Consider the following 16,999-nt stretch of genomic DNA (forward strand, 5'->3'; position numbering starts at 1 on the left):
TCTCAGTTAGGATCAGGTAGAGGGCAAGCTCAGCTGCAGAAGCCAGGGACTCACAAGTAAACAGACGTTGCACAACTGTCAGAGCTAAACAGAAAAAGGTAAGAGATTTCTATCTGTACAATCTGAGTATTTTTTGTACCACAAGTGCTTCAGCAAAAGGAAGGCAACGGTGATTTTTTATTTATCTTTATTTGCAGTAGATAATAATTGCCTGTTTTTTCCAAGAGAGCAAAATATGAAGTATAGCAGCACCTTTGCTTGAAGTAATTTAGTGGACCCATCTGTTAAAGGATACCACTAATGGTCCACCACCTTTACTTCATGGGCAAGAAGGATGGCTGAAGTGGAACATGTGTGTGTGATTAGTAAAGGAAATTAAAGTGGGATTAAGGGTCTGCTGTTCCAAGAGGGAAAGAGTAATAAACCACGGATAAAATAAACTTTTAGAACAGAAGGCAGAGAAATCAATTTTTCTTAAAACATCTTCTTCCCCATCACAATGAACAGATTACAACTTGGATTGTTATAAGCAAAATTGTTTCCACCATCCTGCTAATTAGCACAATGTTCTGTCAAGGCAGAGCTGGAAATAAGATTGGAGCCTCAGCTGCGTGATTTCTCATAATGTGGATAAAAGAAGAAACCCTTCAGAGATATAGTAATATATAGTCAAGAGGTGAAGTTTATATCAAAGCCATTTAGAATCTAGATTTTATTGAATGCCAACAGGATGTTATTTCACCCAATTTTACACAAATGACAGCAATAGTTAAAATGAAAAGCTGCAGCAATGTACAGTACAGTGTATGATACACAGGTTCAGAAAGGAAAGAGGAATACCCAAAAACATTGGTTCTTTCATTATGCGAGGGACGACATCAGCTATGTAGTATATTGCACTAGGTACAGTTAAATGAGTTCTGTGATACAGCCTAAAGGACCCGAGGTAAGATTTAGTTATCCCTTCTTACTGCTCTGATAGGGCTCCATGATTTGCATTAGTATTCCCTGCATTTAACTAGCTATGCTTCTACTGCTTCCATTTACCGATTATCTTATTAAAGCACAATGCAAAGCCATAGCTTACAAAATTAGGCTTGGTGGATCACCTCATTGTTGCTTGTAAATACCCATTAGCAATTTGCTAACTCATCACTATTTACATAATGGCACTCTACTATCAGGACATAAACCAGTGCTGCATTTGGATTGTACATTGATCCTCCAAATTTCAGAGGTTTTTTTTTTTTCTGCAGTGAAGATTTTTATGATATATGGAATTATTAACTAACACAGGTACTAAAATGTTCCAGTGCAATTGCCAATAGCAAGTATCAGGAATTTGTTTTGACCAGTCTACTATAGGTTCCACAATGATTGCTTGCTTAAGAAAAGTGTCCTGCTGAAATTTAGCAACTATGGAAGCAGTCAATGCCATTTTCAAGATGATTGATTGTACCCAAAAGGTACACAGTACATGGACGTTTATTGTCATCATGGCCCTATTGAGGAGTAAATATATATAAATTCACCAGTATTTATTCCATCAAGCTCACATCTACTCGTTTCAATCCATAGGGGATCGTTGTCAGGATAGTGACAGAAAGTGGTACACATGCTTAAATATTTAAACCAACCAACCAATCAGTGTGTAATATTAATTAGCCCACTGTGATCATCCTAATCCATTGAGTATTGATCACAAATAAAATATAAATAACAAGTGAAATATAAATACATATGCCTAATCGTACAGTTAGAAAAATCAACCATGTGATATCCCAATATATGTGTTATTTCACAGTAATACATTAATAAATACCAATAACCTACATTAATATATATATAGGCAATTACCATCAACCATTGAGAGCATGGCAAAAATACTTTTGGCTTGTCTTCTATTCACATGCCCTATGTACGGTATAAATTTAAGCAACTTAATATGGCATTCATTTGCTTTCTAAGCCTAGATATGACATTTAATTGAGTTGCAATATGCATAGTCGTTTTACTTGGCTTTTTGGTTAAGAAATTTTTTGGTGTGGAATATATTTTAAATAATGAGATGAATCACAATAAATGACAAGTTCACTTAACCATATGCAAATATTATTGGTCCCTAATGCACAAAAGCTGTTAATGATGTGCCATTTATAACTGCCTATGCATGCATTCCTGGATACAATGACACAACAAAACACACAGCAACAGACAAGGGAATTGCTGTGTGAAAGAGAATTCATAACAGATAGTCAATAGCAACAAACACACTCACTTGGTTGCAAGTTCTTTTCTACAAAGCAGATGCCATTCTAGAAGCTGCATCTCTGAATGTCTTGAGTCCTTTATTTAGCAATGCAAAGTGCGTCCTCTAATAAATAACAAATACATTTGCTACCCCCAAAGTCTAAACATCTCTTTTACAGAACCAAAAAGAGAATATCTTGTATAGACAGTGTCGTTTTGTCCTAGTGCACTAGCTACTTGAACAGAAGGTAAACTGTAAAACGACATCTCCTGCGCAGCTGCTATTTGTATGGCCTCTGTATCATGTATCAGATCTTCTAGGAGTGAAAGATGTTTTATCAATTAACTAGATTGAAATCAGGGGCGTAACTATAGAGGAAGCAGACCCTGCAGCTGCAGGGGGGCCCAGGAGGTATAGGGGCCCCATGAGGCCCAAATTTATATACAGTTTCAATAAATATTGGTAAAACAAGTCAACCTCTAAACATTTTGGGGGCCTGAAAAATAATTTGCTGTGGGGCCAAGTAATATCTAGTTACTCCACTGATTGAAATAAATCAGCAAATTCTCAAGAGACAAAGATAGCAACTGTCTTATATATGTTTTACTACAGGTGTTTTTCAATGACAAATGTGTCTGCTTGGGAGTGAAAGGTAGAAGTACATTTATGCAAAGAAAGCTTTGTATAAACAAGAAGCTATACTAAATGGCTGAGGAGTTAAAGAGACTGTTTACATGGCTTAATTGTTGGCTGAAGGATTTTGGAGTTATTATTAAAGTAATTGCTATTAAAATGAACATGTAACATATTCTGCAGAGCTACACCTATACCATATGGAAATACAACTCCCAACATGTCCTAACCAGCTAAGTTTATCTATTGGAGGGAAGATGGCAGTTTTACTTCCAAACAGTCAGATGCACTCAGTTCTTGCCGCTCCCTTATTGTAAGGGTATGTGTACCCTTTTTTCAGACATTTAGGAGGTTATTTATCAAGGTCCGAATATCAGAACCTCGAATAATTTGTGGTTTTCGGAGGAAAAAAAAGAACACCATTTTTTGTGACTTATTAAAGTCCGATGGTCTAAAAACTCCGAAACCCCGGCATCTAAAAGCTATTGAGGTCCTGTATAAGTCAATAGGGAAGGTCCCAGTGTCTGCGCTGATGTCCGTACCGATATCCTAAGAGTTTGTGGTTTCTGCGCAAAAAAACTCAGATTTTTTCATAGATTTCAGAGTTTTTGCGCAGAAACCACACACAATTCTGAGGTTTCAGGGAAAGCTCAGAAGTTTGCCCGACACTATTTTTTCTGGCTTTTTTCTTCATAAATAAAGCCATTCGGGCAATCAGAGTTACTCGGATTTCTAACTCAGATAAATTTGGACCTTGATAAATAACCCCCTTAAAGGTTTACATGTCACCTGCTTTTATATAATGATTATCCAATTGTAAATAATATGGGTATTAAAAGTCACTGAGAAGTTCCATGACGATATAAAACACAAGGCCACATGCAAAGTGCTACACATCATGGAACTTCTCAGTGACTTTTATTTTTACAATTCAGAATAGGGGCTTCGATAATGCTTTGAAAGGTTTTAATACTTAATTAGTATTTTGGTACAGAAATGTTGTTATATATACACAGATGCTAAACATTTCCAACTGAATGAAATGTCACTACCAACAAGTTCACTCATATAACAGCAACTTCCGTTTTTATTGCCCACTAGCCAAGCCCTATAAAATAGTAACTTAAGGGGTTGTTCACCTTCCAAACACTTTTTTTTTAAATTCAGTTGTTTTTATATTGTTCCCCAGCAATAAAGACTTTTTTCAATTACTTTTCATTATTTATTTTTTAGTGTTTTTCCAAAATCTACGTTTAAAGTTGAATGTTCGTGTCTCTGGTGTTTGAGTCTGGCAGCTCAGTAATTCAGGTGCAGACTCTAAACTGTTACAATTTTGCAACATTTGGGGGCACATTTACTAAACTCGAGTGAAGGATTAGAATGAAAAAAACTTCGAATTTCAAAGTTTTTTTTTTTGGCTACTTCGACCATCAAATTGGCTACTTCGACCTTCGACTACGACTTCGAATCGAACGATTTGAACTAAAAATCGTTCGACTATTCGATAGTCGAAGTACTGTCTCTTTAAAAAAAACTTCGACTAACTACTTCGCAACTTAAAACCCCCATAAGTATCTAAGCAATTTCTGATAGGAAGGAAAATCGTTTGATCGATGGATTAAAATCTTTCGAATCATAAATCCTGCGGTAAATCCGTTGACTTCGATATTTGAAGTCGAAGGATTTTACTTCGATGGTTGAATATCGAGGGTTAATTAACCCTCGATATTCGACTCTTAGGGGCCGATTCACCAAGGGTCGAATATCGAGGTTTAATTAACCCTCTATATTTGACTGGGAATTAAAATCCTTCGACTTTGAATATCGAAGTCAAAGGATTTTAGCGCAAATAGTTTGATCGTTCGATCAAAGGAATAATCGTTCGATCGAACTATTAAATCCTTCGAATCGTACGATTCGAAGGATTTTAATCCAACGATTGAAGGATTATCCTTCGACCAAAAAAACTTAGGCAGGCCTATGGGGACCTTCCCCATAGGCTAACATTGAGTTCGGTAGGTTTTAGATGGCGAACTAGGGGGTCGAAGTTTTTTCTTAAAGATTCAAAGTCGTAGTCGAAGTAGCCCATTCGATGGTCGAAGTAGCCCAAAAAAAACTTCGAAATTCGAAGTTTTTTTTACTTCGAATCCTTCACTCGAAGTTAGTGAATCGGCCCCTTAGTAAATGTGCCCCTTATTGGATACATTTCTCAGCAGCATCTCTAGAGTATTAGCAACTATTGTATCAATTCTAACTGCTGCCTGTATGAAACCCAGACATTCTGCTCAGTAGGGACAAAAATACGAAATGTTTCAATTTAGAACTGTTTACAGGGTCGGCGACTCCCCCTCTCTGCTGCTTCAGAAGTTGAAAAATGACACTTTACACTTCAATATTAGAAAAACGGTCACACATAGCAAATAGAAAGTCAGAGGAAAGTCGTTATTTCTGGTGATCTATCTGAAAACAACTAGTTGTTTCAAGGTGAACCACCCCTTTAAGACTCACAGTTTCATCTTTTGTTCTTCCATTTCTTCTGTCTCTAATAGGTAATGGCTTTGATATCCCAACTTGAGAGAGATATGATGGCTAAAGCGCAACGGCAATATCCACAATGCCAGGATCCCGTGGAGAAGCTAAGGCTGCAGTGTCTAGCAAGGGGGGCATCTGGGATAAAAGGCCTGGGCAGGTACATTTTAAAAGGGGACTTGGTTTGTTTAATGGAAATATTATGTTGTGCACTGTTACACTGCCTTTAGCAGCTTCAAGCAAGCTAGGGGTCCTAGGTGAGGGGCAGGGTGGAAAGTATAAGAAATGATGATGCAATCTGCCAAGGTTTTTGAGGCTTTCCCCTCCCACAACTTTCCAACTTCAGGCCCACAAGTTAGGGTGAGTTGGTAGGTGAGGCATAAAAATGTGCCAGCAGCCACATAAAACAGATCTACATAAAACTTGGTAATGCATATGGTTTTTCTATATTCTATGTTTTTATTTAATTGTAGATATGACAATATATCTATCATTTGTGTTAAGTTTTACCAAAAAACGTCATTTTTAAGTTTCCCTTTTGAATATCTATGTCTCATTTTCTACCTCTCTGTAACAGAGCTTTTCGAATCATGGATGACAACAGGAGCAGTACGTTAGATCTTGAAGAATTTTCCAAGGGTCTTCAAAATTTTGGCCTCACACTGCAGCCTTCAGAAGTTCTGGACATTTTCCATCAGTTTGACACAAATGGGAATGGCACTATAAATTTTGATGAGTTCTTGAACTCAATTAGGGTGAGAGAAGCTGGTGTGTTTATGTGAAGAACTGTGCAGGGGTAATCTGCAGCATATACAATCTAACTAAACACAGATGGTTGATAACCCTCTGACCTGAAAGATACTCAGTTGTATAATTTCTAAATTTAAATGAATCAGATTTGACATAAATGATTTTTCGAACAAAAGTATATTTTTCCCTTCAACCCACTCTATGGAAAATTCTTACATATTCGTACATGTTTTATTTATTACAGCCACCAATGTCCAATGCCCGTAGACAGGTCATACTGGATGCTTTTAAAAAAATGGACCGGACTGGGGACGGTATCATAACAATTGAAGATCTAAAGGGAGTTTACAATCCCAAATTTCACCAGAAATACCAGAATGGAGAGTGGAACGAGAGGCAGGTGTTCCAGAATTTCTTGGACAACTTTGATTCTCCCAACAACAAAGATGGACAGGTGTGTATAACTCTCTAACTCTCAAGCTATGCTTGATGCAGAATGGGAGCTGCACCCAACCTTATGCTATGCTTGATGCAGAGTGGGAGCACTGTCTACAGACTCTACACCATTTAAATCAACCTTTCTGGTTGTCTGTAAGTTCTAGTTCTAGGGCAGGCAGTGGAGAATGAGTTGCAGCATTTATAGATTTAAAGGGGATGTAAAGTCTCTCTAATGAGTTAAGGAATTCTGATAGAATCCTTAAAAACAAGCAAATTTACTTTATTTTATTCTTACCTACTTCAGTTGTTCTAGAAACATAGGCAGTTGCCTATCTCTAGTGCAGTCAGAGCCAGTCTGAACAGAGAACACAGAGGCAGCAGCAAGCATGCGTGCCTCTGATTGGCTCATGCTGCACACATGGGACTGAGCAGTTGGAGAGGGACCAGGTTACATCAGCAACAACGCAAGGGGCTGCCTGTGGCTGCAGGAGAAAATGGATTGATTATTTCAACAACAGTAAGAATAAAGTAAAGCATGAATATTGGAAAGTTGCTTGTTTTTAGGGATTCTATCAGAATCCCTTAACTTAATAGGAAGACTTTACATCCCCTTTAAAGGAACAGGAACACCAAAAAATAAGTGTTTTAAAGTAATTAACATATATTATACTATTAGCATGCACTGGTAAAAGCTGCCTGTTTGCTTAACACACTATACCATAGTTTATATAAACAAGCTGCCCTTTAGCAATGGGGGCAGCCATTCAAGTTGGAAAAAGGCTATATTCTGTGCCTTTTCTTCTTTATTCAGCTTGAATGGCTGCCCCCATGGCTACACAGCAGCTTGTTTATATAAACTATAGTAGTGTTTCTGAAGCAAACACGCCAGTTTTGTCAGTGCAGGGCAACAGTACATTGTATTTTCATTACTGATACACTTTCAGTTTTTGGTGTTACTGTTCCTTTAACTATAAAAGGTGACACGTTTTGCTGCATTGCAAAATTGTCCCATGTGACACTTGCAGCTCTCTGTAGGATTATAAATTGGGGAATATTTTGAAAAATAAAACCTAATTGACTTAGCCTGATCTTCCTGGATGGCCCAAGAGGCTGAGAGGTCTTGTTGTTTTAGAGACATCATGGAATGGGCAAAGTAATAAGTTAAGGTACAGAATAAAATATGCACCCGTTGCTAGTAAACATAAAGGAAAAAAATAAAGTGAAAGTCAGGGGGTTATTTAGTAAAACTCGTTTTTTCTCATATTTTACCAGAAACAAACTCAGCCTAACTCCCATCCAGGAAATCGACTTAATTACTAATATGTCAGGTCGAAAGAATCGTATTGAAAAAAAGCTTACATTTTTCAAGTTTAAACACAAAACATTCAATTTGAATTGTACAACGTTATCGAATTGCCACTCCAAAAACTTGAATTTATTGAGTTTTCGAGCGAAAACCAGTGTAAAAACTCTAAAATTCCAGGGATAGCTATCATTGAATTTTACATCGGTTTGAAAGGTTTTAGATAGAGTATTTATGTATTGAGACTTTTAACAGCTTCAGGGCATAATACAAAATTCAAGTTTTTTTGGTTAAAAAAAAAAAATGGAAAAAAACCTAGTTTCAATAAATAACCCCGTAAATGTTCTATGCTTTGTAAAAGAGCTTCTTTTGTGTTCCCTGGCAGGTGACAGGAGAGGAATTCCTCAATTACTACAGCGGAGTGAGCGCGTCTATAGACAGTGATGTATACTTTGTGGTTATGATGAAGAACGAGTGGAAGATTTAGAATTAGGACATGTTAAAGAGTACTCATAAATTAGTCTAACTCTATTTTCCTCTTAGGCGTGTGTACAAATCATGGTTTAATATAGTTTATTACGGAATACAGCCACATAACACTATTTTTCTTTCTATAGTAGTTGCAAAAGCAATTTATTTTTATGACCTAATTTCAATTTAGAGAAAGAAGATAAATTCACAATAACATAATACTTTTCATTACAAAATTATACCAAACAGCTACATTAGTTCATCGCCTGATTGGGTATCATTTTCCTGATGCCAAGTGATTCAAAGCAATTCCTATTTACATTTTCATTGACTTATACACCTTTGCCATCAACATACATATTTTTTTTCAAGAATTTTCACATTCCTTACTAAATAATTTGCTATCTATCTTAACCATATGTTGTTTCACTAGTGACTCAATAACTGGAAAGAGGGCAGGACTAAGAATAAAAAGCCATCATAGTGCTTTGTATAATTACAGAAAGAATGGTTAGATTGTAAGCTCTTTAAGGTTAGGCACTGGTGTGAATAATGTATATTGTAAGTGCTCTATAAGGGTTATGGCCTTGAATACCTGATCATCACTAAACTGAGATATATTATAATGCCTGTCTTTAATATTGCTAATGAAATAACCTCTGCCTTCAGGTCATTAGGCACAAAACACCACATGCTTTATATACTTTTATAGATTATGTCTGTCATCTGCAAATAAAATATTTATTGAATAATAACATTGAAATCAATATTGATCAGGAGTTGTCAGTGGTGGAAAATCTGTGGTCGCAGAGGTCCACAGGTGCAGTCTGTGGCTTACGTCATCCTTTTCATGGATCACTGGTCTAAGTATCATAAAGAAATTTCTGTTTCATGACCAGGCATGTAGGAAATATCACCAGAGGTGGGGTCTGGGTGTGCATGACCCAAACCTACAGATCAAGGTCAAGGTACCTTTAAAAATTTGACCTCGACCATTCGCCATCTAAAACCTGCCGAATTGCAGTTTTCTCCTAAAACCTATTTGGAGTCAATTGGTGGACTTTGAAGAAGAAATTGAATTTTTTCCAAAAAAGCCCCACCGGAGTTTAGTAAATAACCCACCCAGCAGCGCGATCAGTGGGGAATCTACATCAAAACCCACATGATCTGTAACTTCAGCGTGCGCGCCACCCGCACTTCAGCCGGTATGGCTCCATACTCCTTGCACAAAGTTGCGCGCTGCTACTCCTCCTGCGCCGCGGTTAAGCACCATTGTTTCTGCTTGGGAGGGGGGTGTTCCCCGTTGGCTCCTCAGGATCAGGGCACCATGGATGGGTTGCGGGCCCCATCTGGGGTGCAGGGGCATGGACTCAGTAGAAGTGCGGGTGGCACGCACGCTGACGTTACAGATCATGTGGGTTTTGATGTAGATTCCCCACTGATCGCGCTGCTGCTCCCACCGTTGCGCTTTGTTTGGGGGGTGCGAGATCAAATGTGCTGCTGCGAGTCTCCGGGTTCTGTCCCATTTATAGTCACAAAGAGAAACCTTCCCGGTGTTTCCCGGCAGGTGAGAAACTTCCCACAGAGGAAAGCTTGGTTGGAGCTTTGGCGGAATGTGCACAGCCACTGACTCGAGTATAAGCTGAGGTAGACTTTTTCAGCACATTTTTGGTGCTGAAAAACTCGGCTTATACTCGAGTATATACGGTAGGTATGTAAAGTATATTTTTGTTCCTTATAGGGGTACTGCTTTTTAAGTATTTAGCTTTGGCTGAAAACAATGTGTAATATTCTGCAAGGTCCTGTAGATTTTGATTAGATTTTTTTTAAATATGGGTACGTAAAAAGTTAATATCCCTTGTTATCCTTGCATGTAGTTGTCCTTTACCTGGTATTTGGTTATTTACCTCGTGGCAAGCAACAAAGAGAATAAAGGCAGGGATTCTGTATATACTCTCGGTTTCTGAGCCATAGTTCCACAACAAAACAAAATATTTTCTACCCTTATGCCTAGATATACAGTACCTGGAGATAATTTAACAATGAAAGCAAAGTAGTTTACACACAGAGACTTATTTACATTACATCTATAATAAAAGGATTTGTGGGAAATGAAATGCATCTGCTCTCCATACTGGGTGCTGCATAGTTCACCTTTAAAGGGAAACTAAAGTCTAAAATAGAATAAGGCTAGAAATGCTGTATTTTGTACACTAAACATAAACTTACTGGACCAGAAGCCTTATAAAACAAATGATTTATGCTTGTTGGCCATAGGGGGTCACCATCTTGTAACTTTGTTAAGGTTCTTTGCAAGACCAACACTGTGCACAGACTCCGTGTGCTCTGGGCTGCTTAGGGATCTTCATAAATCAAAACAGCACAAGTCTGAAATCTGCCAGAAGCCGATACAGCAAGACTGATTAATAATCAGAATATGTAGACTGCACTGGGTCCTGGGTTGTCATGTAATCGAATGTGGATTTTACATTTTTTTGAACCAGTGGCTTCAGCAAAATAATCCTCCAAATAGAATCCCAGTTTATCTGTTTAAATCTGGCTCCATGATCTTTGTCCCTGCAGCTAGACATTAAAGGGGATGTAAAGGCAAAAATAAAATCCAATACAAATCTCTACACAGTCGCTGTCTGCTCTACAGGGAAACAAACAAAGCTACTCGAGGTCAGGAATGTAAGGTGGGGGCTCCCCTCTGCCGTTTGAAAGTATGATTGTTTCCCTGCAGAGCTGTTTGGGAACATTTGAAGTTTCCTATCCTCAGTAGTCAGAGCAAGTAAAATGAAGGGGGAATTTCACTGCATACAGTCAGGTCGCCCTTTTTTAATTAAAGTATATAGGAGATAGATTTCTTTTTCATTAAAGAAAATATAAATGGAGTTTTTTTGGCTTTACATGCCCTTTAGGTTGATTTTTAGTATTGAACTTCATTTTTATAGTTTTTGACTTATTCTTCTGACTCTTTCCAGCTTTCAAATGGGACTCACTGACCCCATTAAAAAACAAATGCTACAAATGTATTGTTGTTGCTACTTTTTATTATTCATCTTTCTATTCAGGCACTCTCATACAAAACTATGATCCTAAGAGGGATGGGGAACTGGTTCCTGCAGCACAGGCAGGCTATAGCGGTTCCTTTTTAATCTAAGAAAAGCCCAGTCAGTCAGTATTTATGCACTCACCTTTCTATTCAGGCCCCTCCTATTCATATTCCAGTCTCTTATTCAAATAAGTGCATGTTGCTAGGGTAATTTGCACCCTAGTAACCAGATTGCTGAAGTTACAAACCGAAGAGCTGCTGAATAAAAAACTAAATCATTCAAAAAAAAAAAACCAAAACAAAACAATACCATTTTCAGAAAGCTGAAGTGATCAGAGTGCCATCCCACCGGAGATATACCTTCTAGCCTGGCGGGAAGGCAGCTTGGAGAGTTTAGTTGTCCGAAGAAGCAGCGATTTGGCGCTGGGTGACTAATCTCCTGAAATAGTAGTGTGTCTCTGCCCTAAAACCCACTGAAATCAGGGGCCTTCTATTGTATAGGACTACATGCCATACTATCATTCATTTTTTTTTTTATTTCAACAACTCTACTCTAGATGCACAAAATTAGTTTTTTGTCCTATTAGCTACAGCTTATACAAACATTGTCTTTATTGTACCCCTTTAAACAAAAGTAAGCTTACTTCTGTATTTTGATGTACACTTGGGTGACTATATTAACTGTTGGATTAAACTTTCCACCTTACTAATTCCAAGATGCACACAGGACTGATGCAACTCTTATGGCCTCCACAGCCACCTTTGAATGGCATCATCACTTTGATCAACTCATAAATGTGATCGGTTATACAGAAAGCCCAAATTACAGTAAGGACATCGCTCACAGACTTATTTAATCAAATAATTCAACTTTTTAAAAAAATATTTCCTCTATAATTATAACAATACCTTGTACTTGATTCTAACTAAAGATATAATGAATCCTTTTTAGAGATAAACAATCATATTGGGTTTAATTAATGTTTTATAAGTTATTTGTTGTTGACTTATGTATGGAGATCTAAATTACAGAAAGATCCCTTTATCCAGAAGGCCCAAGCATTGTGGATAACAGTTTCTTTAACTGTACATGATATAAACAGGTTAGACAGCACTGCTCTAAGGTTCAACAAAGACGGATTGTGTCTTTACTAAAAACCTCCGTAACGAGACTTGTGCAGTCACTGTGTAAATCAATCCAGAGATTCCGGGAGCTGAGAAGACACGTGGCACTGAGCCAAACACAGGTTCAGAATTTTTAATCAAAGTAAAATTAAAATGTGTTTTACATTCCCTACAACATATGAAATGTTAATTCAACTGTTGTTTCACTATACGAAGGAAAGCCTGCTCTTAAATGTAAACAAATCAGAAGTAGAATCCCAATCTTCTTCTTTGGCTTTATACTTTCATTGCATCTACCACACAACCTTGTTTTTTTTTTTGTTTCTTTGCCATGTGCAACTTTATACTGATACAATTTATACGTTATGTAACATTAAAGCAGCACCTTTGTCCTGTAACTGCTGGGAAAGTTTGAGAGCATAAAGAATAGCAGAATTCAAACACTAGAAAAAACAAAATAAAGTAATCAATAGTTACCGTTAATTTAAGTTCGGGCAAAGGCCCTAAAATGCTTCAGTCAACTGAAAGTTCTAATGCTGTACCTGTTAAAAGAGATTGTGTAGTCCACACAAACATGTGGCTGTTCACCTTTAAGTTAACATTTAGTATATTATACAATGGCCATTTCAGTAACTTTTCAATTGGTCTTTATTACTATTTTTTTTTTTATCTTTTATCAATTTTTTGCTTTCTTCTTTTAAATCTTTCCAGCTTTCAAATGGAGGTCACTCACCCCTAAAAGATCACTCACCCATCTAAAAAACAAATTCTCTGTAAGGCTAAAAATGTATTGTAATTGCTACTTTTTATTACCTTTCTATTCAGGCCCCTCCTATTCATATTCCAGTCTCTTATTCAAATAAGTGCATGGTTGCTAGGGTAATTTGCACCCTAGCAACCAGATTGCTGAAGTTACAAACTGAAGAGCTGCTGAACAAAAAAAAAAATAAATCATTAAAAAAAACAAAATAAAAATGAAAACCATTTGCAAATTGTCTCAGAGTATCGCAAATTATCGTAGATTTCTGAGTTTTTTTGAGAAGAAACCACAAACAATTCAGAGTTTTCAGGGAAAGCTCAGAAGTTTGCCCGACTATTTTTTTGAGCTTTTTGCTTCACAAATAAGGTCCATTTGGGCAATCGGAGTTGCTCGGAATTCTAACTTAGAAATACTCCGATAAATTCGGACCTTGATAAATAACCCCCTAAAAGTTAGCTCCTATATACTAATCACTGACTGTCTGCAAAGTTTACGTGTACGATTTGGAAGCTAATGTACACCACCTTTCCTACCTTGTTTTAACCTCCTTGTTATGTTAAACCTCAATAAAACAAAACCTTTAACAAAAAAAGTTAGCTCATAGGTGAACAACCTTTTTAACACATGGAAAATTGTTTAATTGGTTTTAGAACAGCATATTATAAATTGCAGTATGTGCTCTATCAGAGAAATTACCAATCATAGGCTACTGGACCAGGAAAACAAATAGTCCACTAGTCAAGGCTGCCCAAAGCAGGGGTGCAAATTGGCGATATCCCTGAGGTAATTGAAATAAACTATCAGCTATGCCTGGGATCTCACCACAATATTTGTTATTTTATCTGAATGTATAAAAATATTCGCTTGTATATTAAACATTTGCATTCCTACCTTACCCATTATGTTATAGTCTTTCTGCATATTTTCTGCAAGTATTCCACGCAAAGTAAAGATCTAGCTCAGGATAACAGATTGTTGTAGCACTTAAGTTGGTAATAGAGCAGCTATAAAGGGGGAAAAACAGATTAACAACTCAAGCAATATATGGCCATTTTGATTTTTTTTAACTCGTTTGCAGCTTGTCATGACCATTACAAAAAAAATAAGAGAACTGGGAATTAACGTTTTTTTTTGCTCTTTTTTTGCACAAAATTATACTTTTAAACTGAATCTCATCTCTACCAGATAGAGAAGAAAAACCTGTCACCTCTCTCCTGTTATTGGGCTGCAACAACCAACTTTCCAAAGCTACAGATAGATGTCAGAAGGTACCCAAAAACTGTACTGCCACTTACTGTTCTAGTACGACTGCATTCTCTAGTACAACTGCTAGGGCACACAGGCTTTTTGGGGAAGTGGTCCGTTTGACATGCACCGAATCCACTATTTTGGATTCGGCTGAACCCCCAAATCCTTCGCAAAGGATTCGGGTGAATATTGAACCCTAATTTGAATATGCAAATTAGGGGTAGGAAGCGGAAAGGATTTTTAACTTTCTTGTTTTCTGACAGTCACACAATTTCCCTCCATACCCCTAATTTGCATATGCAAATTAGGATACGGATGAATCCGAATCCTGCTAAAAAAGGCCGAATCCTGGATTCGGTGCATCCCTACTAAAAAGAGATTTAATGCTAAGCAACTTTCCAATATACATTTATTAAGTCTGTTTTTAAGTTTTTTGTAAAACCAATTACTATTGAGAGCAGCATTTGCTTAACTCCTGTTTATTACTTTTTGAACAAGGTTGCAAAATCTTAGTTCCCCTGCAAAGACAGGTCTCAGCTGCCTTGTCTTACATTGTATTCAAGGTCTGAGCCACCAGGCCAGAGAATAGAAAGGGACAAACAATGATTTCAATAGAAATACATAAAAATATCTTAAAAAAACCATAGAAAATTAGTAACGAATGTATATTGCAAAGTTGCTTAGAATTGTTTCTTTTATTAGGCAAAAAAACATTCCCTTTAAGAATTTATACACCTAAACACATTATTTATCAAATTTCATTATATTCTGCCTAGTTGTACATTTTTTTAGCTGTAGTATTGGTGCATGTTTTTGTGTATGACGCACATTCAAATAATAGAATAGGAGGTTGTGTTTGGAAGACAAAAACGCGCTAATCAAGAGTTTGAAATAAATAAACACATTACAAAAAATAGCCATGTGCAAGAGCCCTTATGATGAAGACAGAGGGGCTAGTTTTAGGGATATCTGATCAATTCACTGCATCTGTCCTAACTTTAGCAGGCTAAATTAAGGGACCTGGTATTTCCTAATAAGGAATTAATTGCCAACACATTCCAAATTGCAAAGTACAGGTATAGGATCTGTCATTCAGAAACTCGTTATCCAGAAAACTCAGAATTACGGAAAGACTGTCTCCCATAGACTCCATTTTATCCTAATTTTTTAAAATGATTTGCCTTTTCTCTGTAATAATAAAACAGTAACTTGCACTTGATAAAAACGAAGATATAATTAATCCTTATCGGAAGCAAAACCAGCCTATTGGGTGCTTACATGATTTTCTAGTAGTCTTAAGGTATGAAGAATCAAATTACAGAAAGATCCGTTATCCAGAACATCCCGAGCCTTCCGGATAACAGGTCCCATACCTGTATGGTTTTTTTTTTTTTATGACTATTCCACCACATCCCAAAATCAAATGAGACTTAAAGGCACAAATTAGGGCCATTTTAACCCTGTGCCATGTTCAATTAAAGACACTGGTCATCCCTGAGTTCTAAGCGGAGAAAAAAGTGCTAATACAAGTTCAGAGAAAGTGGCTTTCTAGAAAGTAGTTTTTAAGCTAGTTGAATGACAATACCTAGGACTCTAGGACAGCTTTTGCCACAAAAACTGAATTGGGTCTTTTAACAGAGCATTGGAAAGCCATGTGTTTAGTCTACAAATATTCACATCTTTTTCTAAAAAAATAAAAAGTTGGACATTTTTGATCTTTACAGGATATAGAATTCAACCATTCTTCCAACACCCACATTAATTAAAATTTGCTGTTAAAAGGTATATTACAATTATTTTAAGCACTTACTATTTTGTGTAATGTTCTGCATTAGAACTCCCAGTTCATTCAGTTTCTCACCTAATTAGGATATCCTAAAAACTGCATTACACAACACAGTAAGAGGCATCTTTATCTTTTCCAACCTCTCTCTCAAAATATGCTTAACAAGTTTAACTTAAAGGAGTTGTTCACCTTGAAATTAACTTTTAGTATGATGTAGAAAACGAGATTCTGAGACAATTTGCAATAGATTTTAATTTTTTTAATGGTTTTTGAGTTTAGCTTTTTATTCAGCACCTGTCCAGTTTGTAATTTCATCAATCCAGTTGCATTGATTTGAATAAGAGACTAATATTAATAGGAGAGGCCCGAATAGAAAGACTAGTAATAAAATGTAGCAATAACATACATTTGTAGCCTTACAGAGCATTTTTTAGATGGGGTCAGTGTGACCCCCATTTGAAAGCTGGAAGGTTAGAAGAAAGCAAATTTCAAAAACTATACAAAATAAATGAAGGCCAAGTGAAAAGTTGCTTACAATTAGCTATTCTATAATATACTAAAGTTAATGTAAAGGTGAACCACCACTTTAAATGGGCTAACAAGAATTTACTTTTTGTTCCCCCAAACTGAAGAACAGTGGGCTACAAAAC

At 36.8% G+C, this 16,999-nt stretch overlaps 1 protein-coding gene across 1 annotated transcript; it reads left to right on the plus strand.

The window, feature by feature from the left end:
- caps.S (calcyphosine S homeolog) lies at positions 1-9,130 on the plus strand. Its single transcript, NM_001092793.1, is given in 5 exon segments — positions 1-98; positions 5,434-5,573; positions 5,991-6,168; positions 6,408-6,617; positions 8,290-9,130. Coding segments are annotated over 4 exon segments (627 nt in total). The 5' UTR covers positions 1-98; positions 5,434-5,436; the 3' UTR covers positions 8,392-9,130.
- Positions 9,131-16,999: the final 7,869 nt, after the last annotated feature.

This window comes from Xenopus laevis, chromosome 1S (assembly GCF_017654675.1).
Source record: "Xenopus laevis strain J_2021 chromosome 1S, Xenopus_laevis_v10.1, whole genome shotgun sequence".
NCBI lineage: Eukaryota > Metazoa > Chordata > Amphibia > Anura > Pipidae > Xenopus > Xenopus laevis.